Here is a 10,093-nt window from a genome sequence, read left to right as displayed (position 1 = left end):
TTGGCAGAAATAAATTAGAAGTTGTAAAAAAAAGTGCAATTTAAACAGAACCAAAAATAGTTAAAATTCCTATTACAAATACTTTTATGTACTATATTTGAACTAGAAGGTGCATCCTTCATCAGCATAGCCATTTATCTGGTTTAACATGTCTTTATCTGATCTCGTTAAGTGAAGATAAGAACAGAGCTGATGAGTGACATACAAAGCTTCATGCCATTCACTCGCAGGTATAACAAAGACTCCATCATCTAGTTCATGTTTTCTTGAACAGTAAGCATTAACTTCTCGGTTCAGCTCCTTAAAATGTTTTACCTGCAAAATAACAGAATGCCTGAGAAAGAGAGTGACAGACCAAGTAGGTTTTTTACAGCAGCAATATGAATTTAAGCAGCAATTTGATCTGCCAGCAGCACTTTGAACAGTGAAAAGTGCTTTGACCTGCCAGTGACATGGTCAACTGCCAGCAGCATGGTGATCTGTCTATGACAACATGACCTATCGCCGACATTATGGTATATTGCTGACATTATGACTTATTGCTGACATTATGACGTACATGTATCTCTGACATTACTAACAATTGCTGACATTATGACCTATCACTGAAATTATGGCCTATTGCTGATATTATGACCTATTGATGATATTACGACCTACCGCTGACATTATGAGCTATTGCTGCCAATATGACCTATCGCTGCCAATATGACCTATCGCTGACATTATGACCTATTGCTGACATTATGACCTATTACTGACATTATGACTTATTGATGATATTATGGCCTATTGCTGTCATTATGACCTATCGCTGACATTATGACCTATCTCTGACATTATGACCTATCGCTGTCATTATGACATACAGCTGACATTGTGACCTATCAATTACATTGTGGCCCATGGCTGATGTTATGACCTGAAAAGAAGATATATATAGGCCCTATACTACTTTATTGGCGATAATTTCATTTTTAACAAAATTATGTTATACAAGAACCATAAAAAAATAAACAAAAGGGCATCAGTTGTAATCTGGTTGTCACCCACCATTATGGTGTCAACAGATGGCCGAGAATGGTCTATGGTATCTTACCACTTTTAGCTACTTTTTGATGCAGTAATTAGTAATTCGGTGCCCTACCACTCTTTGTTGATAAGCTGGGAATAATAATTAATTAGTTATTAAAACTGAATAAATATATAAAAGTAGTATTTTTTCAACAATTTTCCAAATCAGCCAATCATATCTGTAGACCCAAATTTATGTTATTTTTATTACGATGGGTATTTGTTGTATCAATTAAAGTTAGGTATGTTGTCTGTTTTTGGTATCGTTCAGTTAGAGGCTGCCGTTAACACTAGTAGTAGCAGTGAGTATCTCATATTTCTACATAAACTGACTCTCACCGCTAGCTATCACAGATTGCATAAATCATTAAAATCTAGTATCACATCTGTATAATCTAATATTAAGGAGGACTGGACAAACGCTAACCATGCTCTTAGCTTTAGACACCGATATTCTTTGTTATGAGCTTAGGTGTGCTTCTTTTATATCTTATTAAGTAATAACCTTATGTGTGCTTCTTTTATATCCTATTATATAATACTGTGTTTCTGGGCCTGCCTCACAGGCCTGCCGTCATGCCATTATATGTTATTGTCTGGGCCTGCCTCACAGGCCTGCCGTTATACCATTATATGTTATTATCTAGGCCTGCCTCACAGGCCTGCCACAACGCATTTAGTGTTACATAATCATTATGTAAGTGGGCGGAGTGAAACCATATATAAGGAGGAGGCGCAGGCCACCTCAATGGGGATTTTTACTTGTGAACTCGATGCTGTTTAACGCTGTATTGCATATGTGCTGATTATATATACATGTATAATAAATAGACTACCTTTATTCATACGAACTGATGACGTTTATGCCTGCCTGGTTGGCTTAGTCGGGATCATTCTGCCAGAACTGATCTGGCTTCAAGTACGAACTGCTTGGGAGATACCTAAGGAAGACTAGGGGTTGGCTACGCTACAACCGGACGTGATCAGAAATGCGATAGCATTAGAGATCAGGCCCTACAGTAAGCTAGCCGGGACCTAGACTAGCCAAGATAGGGTCTCAGAGAGCAGGCTGTGTTAGTATTCCAAGTGAGCCTGAACTGAGGGCAACCAGCCGCGGCCTGATCAGACCACAAGGTGTGTCAGGCAGTCCGACGAGGGGAAGGCCCAGTGTTCAGACTGCACCGGCTTGTTAGGAAAGTAAGGCTGGCTCAGCTACCGGGGCCAAACCTTTACAATATGCCTTAAACAGAAGGAAGCTGGAAATCAGATGTTTTCGTGGGCTATGGAGCACTGTTTAGAAAGAGCCTGCAAAGTTCGTTGACCATTAAAATCATCGCAGCTCGCATCATTGACTCATCCAATCACGGAATGCTAGATGAGGTTTGTTAATGAGCTGAAACATCGATCAAAGTGCTTCTCAAGCTGCAAGGAATCGATGTAATTCTCCATCTATGTAACCACTTTGTAGTGACCTCTGAATGTTTATGGACAATGCAAACTATTAAATTCTCACCATCACATTACGCTCACTTGTTGAATAATACGCTGACAGAGTTGTTAACCTTCGTGACTATTGCACGTTCCTTTCATAACCACATAACAAAAAAGCTACATTTTACATTATATTACCTGAGTTCCGATCAGTTAGCACCACTGGGCACCCATTTACTTTTGCGAGCTCAATCACTAAAAATCGCAGGAGCGAGTAATTCTTAAAAATGCTCACCTCTTGCCAGAAATGTTGTTCTCTGAGCTCTGGATAGCTCCACCATGTTTGATTCATGCTGTCATAAAGAAGTTTATCTCCAAGGTTCACTTCTTTGGAAAGTATCCTTTCTATGGATTTTTTCGATAGCTCTTCTTCTGATTTTGTTGTAAACCCGTAAGACTTGTAGAAGATGTCAAGGAAAGTCCAATGGAACTTTCTCTTCAGCAGAACTAGTGAAGCGTCTAGCTGATCATAGAGCATTATAACATCGACTCTGGAAAAGAAATGAAAGAACAAGTAGTTCATGTGTCAGAAATGAGATTTTGAGCATGGGAAGAGTTGATATTTGGGGTATTTGCGTCGTAAGAGTTGACAAATTTGAGAAAAAACTGTTTAATTGTCAGTAGACACACATGTGAAGCAGTCCTTTTATTTTTAACTTTTAACCCTGCAACTGACCAATGGGCACGCCTCTCATTATGGAAAATATTGTTAAAAGTAGAACTGAAGAGATAACTCCAGGTTTATAGCCTTCAGACATACTTCTTTGCTACAGCAAGTGTTTTGGAATGTTTAACTTTTTTCCTTTTTAGTTTATTACCAGAATATTGTCAGCATTTCAACAACTTACATGAATGTGTGATTGGTAACATTTATTTCATTGTTTCAAGGCTTGGGTGATTTCATAACAGGAGAATAAAAAATATAATAATAACTTAGTATTGCAAGTGTTTTAAATTTGTCACACGTATTTCTTCATAGTTACATTAGCACAAAAATTAAAACGCTCAAGTTGGTACTGGTTGCTTTGTGATTAGATTTACTCCATCCATTTTACTGCGTGCTGTTACTAATATTAAAACCTTGTTCATGTTAAGTACCATTCAAGAGTCATAGAAACCCTTTTATTTTATATGTTGGTTAAACCTTTCGGCAGCTCAGCGTTTAGATTTTTTAAGATAATTGCAGTAGGCCTTTAATCAGCCCTTTTTGAATGAGCAGAATTAGCAATTAATAATTAGTTACCCTTCCTGTCATTATTATTAGAACTCCAAAAAACTTCACCACAACTTCTTGTTCACAGGCTAGACACTCTAGACTACACTGCTATACCTACTCTGCAGTTTACTTCAGATGTCTGCTGTGCAATGATATATTTTACTTACAGTAGGTTAAATGCATGGTTACGACCATTACGACAAAAAGGGGTGCTTTATCAGGATTACAACGTCCAGAAAAAATATGTGAAATTTGTTATTGTCGCAATGGTTGATATCTGCTATTGTGTTCTAGCTGCAGCGTTTTGCATCTGTACTCTTTTGATCGCTTTGCAATGAGAGGTGTCACAATAGAACTTTCGATTAATCTGAGCATTTTAACTGAGATCAAAGTTTGTAGATTTTAAACTTGAAACATTCTCGCAATCAGATCACCTCAAACATAAAAAAAATTGAAAATGATAGAAAAATACTGAAACTTATTGAAAAACTTTGACAATTTACGCTAAACTTTTCATTTTAGGTATAATACATGTAGATGTAAAACGGAAGACGTAGCAAGTATTGTATTTAGTTATTTTTTACATTTATATACTTTCTATAATATTTTTATAATAATACTATACATATACTTTACGCATTATCTTTTTTTCATATTTTGTCAGATCTATTTTTTAAGGAAATATAGAGAAAATGTTAAAGCATCATTAAAAGTTTATAGCCCAGAAGCATTAATTGGCTATCAGTATGTTTTAATACTTTGTAATCTGTTTATGTAGGGCAGTAAACTTTATTCAAGGAGTGTTTAGATCAAGAGCTTTCTAGAGGAATATTGACTATTGCCCAATAAGAACAACCGGAATACACCAATAGTGTTGACTTATACAACGTCTAACCTTTTGGAATAGAAAATATTCTATCAGTCAAACATTTTCACTAATACTGATAAATTTTGTTGTACTTACTGTTTAAAGCGACTTGAAATAAACCTATTTATAGCTGCAGTTCATACTTATGCATCATGCGAAAGAAAGCTGTATCATTACGTTACAAGCAAGAGATTGCCTTACAAGTGTTGCTTTGTCAAATACTGCTCTTTGGTCAACTAACATGAAAATTATTGTTAAAAAACAAAATGTCATGATTATATTGTTATCAGTAAATAGTATGCTGACAGTCCTGTGTACCTTGAGAGATAGCCATGTGTAATAAGTAAGAGTACAATTATTCATAGATGAAAAGGTAGAAAGGTAGTTGAGCAGGGCCGATGGTAGTTCTCTTGTCTTTGAATCTGAATATCTGGGTTTAATCTTTATTCTTGAAAGATGGACAAACACTGCTCTTATTATAGTAAATATTGTAACTTTAAAATGCTGTCAGTTAACCTTTACATATTGTGATACAGAGATCTCTAGCAAAGGCTTTTATATATTTTAGGTTAACTTACTGTTTAATGAGAGATGCAATAAAGCTATTTATAGCTGTGATATTATTTCTGTCAGCATAGTTGAAGCCGTACCACAGCAGCTGACCAAGATGGAACCATGCATCTGGAAGTCCTGGGTGTTTCCGGGTCACAAAGAGCAAACTATCATTAGTGGCTACTTCTTCAGGTTTCTGAAAGAAGATATTGCGATCTCTAGTTGGTGGTTAGAAATGATAGCCAACAAACAATGTAAAAGCACAAATTGTATTTCAACAGCAATCAACTCTCAGAATCTAACTCAAGGAGATGCAAAATGACTATCCTCTATTTACTGTTTCTATTATGCGCATGATACGGAGTGTGAGTTGTGCCCAGGTTGAGTTGTCTTGTGATAACTGTTTCAATGGACATTCGTGCGGTACGGTTAATGCGAAAACATAAGGTATGAATGTGTCACTGATTGTTGACCCATAGGTCAATAATTGACAATGTAGTTTTGTCACCCTAAGTAGCATTTGGAACTGCTCCACTTAAAATAAAAATGACTTGACTATAAAAGTGTTTGCAATGGAATAGTCTGACGGCACTTTCGTGTACATCATCCGCAAGCATGAAACATTCAATAAAGATTTGTAAGTAACGAAACTCGCTTGACATGCGAATTAATGCACACATGTGCGTCATGGAAACAGAGTGAGTGACACAAGCAATAGCTTCGTGCATCTGCTATTTGACTAGCAGGAAATGACCAACTAAAAACTTTTGCAACTCTGCTGGCCTGCATTCATGTTTTATACAATACAAGGCAGTGGAAGGAGCACTCATTGCAGGGAAATATGAATTGTTTTTTTATCATTTTTTAAAAATGTTTTTCTATGTACAGTTAACTAGTGCAAGGTTATCGGCTGCTTTGCTCATCATTAGAAGATACAAAGAAGTTGTTCTAAAAATATATTTTATTGTCCTAGTTGAGTATGAAAATGTGATGTCACAATTGGAGTTATTAGAGAAAGTAGGAGATGAATAATCAAAGACACCTGCAACTGTGGATTATAGTACCTTTAAACTTAATGTTTATTATATCCTGGCCAACTTACATTTATTCCTCATTAAAAAAAACCATTAGGGGTGGTGGGTGGTCCGGCTTAGCTAACTGTCTGGTTTAACTTATGTGTCTGTATGTACCTATACATATATGTCTACATAGAGGTCTACATATACAGAGAAATTACATTAATAAAGCCTACGCATTGTACTATGTACTGTACACTTTGCTATACTCTATAGACTTTATAATAGTTAGCCTGTAAAAAAATCCAATCTGCCAAAAAAATTTAATAGCAGCAAAGAGAAAGCAACTCCTTAAATGGCAAATTATTTTCGAAGATCTCTGTTTGCACAAAGAATTACAACCAGTTTGTTTTATTGCATCTTAAATAAGGTGCTCATTGCAAATAATATAGGGTCTTTTGAGAATAAATATAATTCACATAAAATTGTATTTAACCATTATGATTGAACAATGTAATTCCCTTTACGAGTGATTTTTATACTTCATACTTTTTATACTTTTATTGCTTCAATAGACTAGCATTGGTAACATATGTTGCCCGCATGAGGGATGTTGTTACAATTACATATTATCATAGATATAATAAACTGTAGATTGGGAAATAGCTATCATTACAGTAGAGCAAAAGTGAGGCATATAATTGGCTACTGTTTTCACGACGTCATGTCACAGTGATGTGCATCACAGTAACAGAGCCTTCGGTTGAGCAATGAGTTTAGTAGTGAAAGCATGCTTGTCATACTAGTTTTTAAGTCATAAATGTAACAATAAGACCAATTTCTTGGCGAAATGTTGTCAGAGGAGACTAAAATACCCCAGGTATGTGAACCCACAATAAAAATTTTAACTACTTGGTAAACCTAACCTCTGCGCATGCGCTATGTCAGAGGTTCACGTGGTAAGAAACTACTGGAAACAAAATAAGTACCAACTCAACTGAACTTACTTGTCTGATCATGACCTCATAACAATGAACAGAGCCTTCAATGAATTTTTTGAATTGAAATTGAAATGAATAAATGCTTGGGACTTTCACAAGAAAGAATGTCTAGACTGATTATAGCAACACATGCTAACAAATTTATCTCTCAGCTGATAGGGTTGTAATCTAGCTTGGCATGATTGGCCAAATGCCTTTTTGTCTCATTCTAAGTGATTTAATAGTATTCATTTTAGTACATGTATGTATTTCTAATGTTTAGGTTAAGGCAAAGTCGAGGCGCAGCTGGTGATGTGCCTATGAATATTCAAACAATCCTGAGAAATGCCCAGATCTGCCGTTTCACCGCTTTACAGACGAGCAACGAGCTGAAACCTGTAATGCTTGGGTAAAGGCGGTGCAAAGACAAGATTGGACCCCAACATCATGCTTTGAGTTATGCAGTAAAAATTTTGAGGAAGACTGCTACAAAGTTCCACCAGGTATTGGAAAAAACCAAAGCGAAAATCCGACACAATACCTACATTATTTACAGTTTATCCAACCTACCTTCACCCAAAAGCTGGAAAAAATTAACACCAACCATAAGAACAGAAAGCCTGCCGAAACATGGAAAAAGATGTCAGACAGCAGCCAGCACCATAATATCTGACCCTGAAGATACTACACCTGGTGATACTTCCGCTGCTTCAAAGCAGGAATCTAGTTCAACCAACCTTAGACAAAATGTATCTTGCCTAATAATTTTTCGTCATGCCTAATGACTGAAACAATCTATTAACTTAACAATCTATCTATGTTTTTATTGAAAGATTTATTCTACTATATTATTCGCATATCTAGGGTTTATCATATCTGTTTATATTATGATATATTACATATATTATGGTCATATCTTATTATATTAATATCTTAATCTCTAATATCTTAATATTATAACATATTATTTAAATACTGAAATTTTAAAAGCTATAGCAAATGAATTTAGAAAAAGGAAAGCTATAGGAAACAAAGTAATGTAATATAAAAACAGAAAAGTCACTGAGCAGTAAAGATTTAAGATTACGTTGTCCACAGAATCATTAAGCCTGGCATTGCCCAAGATTTCTTCCATTTTAAAATCGCTAGAAAGCTTCATGTTGCTAGCAAGTTGCCAAAATGCTTTCATGGCAAACTCCATGAGAGCATTCATTGAGGACAATAGTCTTTAATGAAGGCGTTTATTGAAGACAATGGTCCTTGATGCACACGAAGAAGGATTTTCAAGTTTTGTCATGTGACATGGAGGATTTATATAGAAAGCTAAAGCTTCAAATTTTGCTTGTTTTGCCTGACATTGCTTCAAACAGGCCTGATTTTGCACATTAAATAAATTTTTTTGAGTCTACTCTTATAGTTCTTTCCTCTCGCGAGAACTTTTTAACATTGCAGAACATCATGGAACATCACAGAGCATCACAGAACATCTCAAAACTTTACGGAACATCACTAGTATGATGCTGATGACTGTTCATAGTAGTAGTACAAGTAGTAGATTGTCGGCCTTTGAAGCTGAATGTCATGAGTTCGAAACCTGATCACAGCGATATTTTACAAAACACTGTAATTACGACCTCTATAAGTTATTTTTTACAATGGTTTAAAGCACGACTACAAAATCAAAGATTCATGATATAGCAGATATAGGAAGTGTGATTAGGAAATAGGTACATAAGGATGAGTTTTCCTTAACTGAGTTAAAAGGATTTGTAGCTTAGAAAATCATTTTTCTAGAGAGTTTGGGCATTTATGTATTAATACACCGGCCACTGCTTTGACATGCCTTCTAAGGTTGTGTGCCAAGAAAACCCCAAGTTTCACCTCCAAATCACAAAATGAAGGTCGTAAGACACTGCTAGGGAAAATGGTAGCAATTTTTTTATACTCCAAGTAATTTTTGCATAAGAGTTTTCATTTTTTATGCAAATTAAATGTATTTTATCAATATTACTGTTAAAATACAAAATTTCGTTTTCCGAATTAGAAAAAAGTCTAAATGACTTTGAATTGACTAATAAATGTGGCAAAACAGACAAATCGTTTCACCTAGTTGGCTAGCTCAAAACATTATTAATGATGTGATTGCGTCAAATTTTAGTTGATTTTAACAGAAAGAATTGATTTTTCTTTATCGTTGTTTTAGGCGATCTCATTGTTAAGATATGTGAAGATTGAAGTCGACAAAAACTGATCGCGATAAAAAAGCTCAGAAAAAATATGTGCCCAGACTTGCCTAAAATGATGTGTATAGTGAAACAGTCTGTCTTTATCTCTTGTTTTCACATCGGCTATTGCGATAAAAGTCTAATCTAACGCGGTTCTATTGGAATATATTTTATTTTGTATTTGCTCATGATTGGTAGGATAAAATTTTTAGTCTAGTCATAGATATATTATTATGAATGTCTCAAATGCCTCACATAAAGGAAAGTAAAGATTTTGTCATATTAGTTTCCTCTAAATGCTGTGTAAACATTTGAGTACCGACTACGATTCTGCCAGTCTAAAGTAATTAGGTCGTCGAGATAACTTTTTCTATTGCGGGCTTTGAATCAGCGAAGTTTTCAATTGCTACCCACGCCAGAAAGTAGTTACCAAATAAAATAAGCAAGTCGCACATTTGAAAATAATATGTTCGAATAAAGGACAAACCCAACTGCATTCCTAAAAAGGTCATGTATAGCCAACGCTTAATTAGTCCTTATTCGTATCGATTTGTAAAAAAATATACTGGTCACATTTGATTAGTTGATTCAAGTATGAAACAAATGGTTTTCTGAGTTGACCGAAATTGTTAACGCAGAACGTATTTTTCTTTGAAATCAATCAAACAATT

General features: G+C 35.3%; 1 protein-coding gene across 1 annotated transcript in view; it reads right to left on the bottom strand.

Annotated features, from left to right (window-relative positions):
- The window catches only part of LOC137408741 (galactose-3-O-sulfotransferase 2-like), a 34,345-nt gene continuing 24,252 nt past the window's right edge, over positions 1–10,093 (bottom strand). The window contains exons 6-8 of the mRNA XM_068095321.1: positions 5,228–5,397; positions 2,801–3,056; positions 1–315 (exon numbers count right to left, since the gene is read on the bottom strand). Coding sequence (XP_067951422.1) covers positions 103–315; positions 2,801–3,056; positions 5,228–5,397 — 639 coding nt within the window. The 3' untranslated portion in view covers positions 1–102. The remainder of the gene's footprint in view (positions 316–2,800; positions 3,057–5,227; positions 5,398–10,093) is intronic.

The sequence above is a fragment of the Watersipora subatra genome, chromosome 11 (genome assembly GCF_963576615.1).
Source record: "Watersipora subatra chromosome 11, tzWatSuba1.1, whole genome shotgun sequence".
Taxonomy (NCBI): domain Eukaryota; kingdom Metazoa; phylum Bryozoa; class Gymnolaemata; order Cheilostomatida; family Watersiporidae; genus Watersipora; species Watersipora subatra.
The sequence above is the reverse complement of the archived record's forward strand: the minus strand, read 5'-3'. Positions and strand labels throughout refer to the sequence as shown.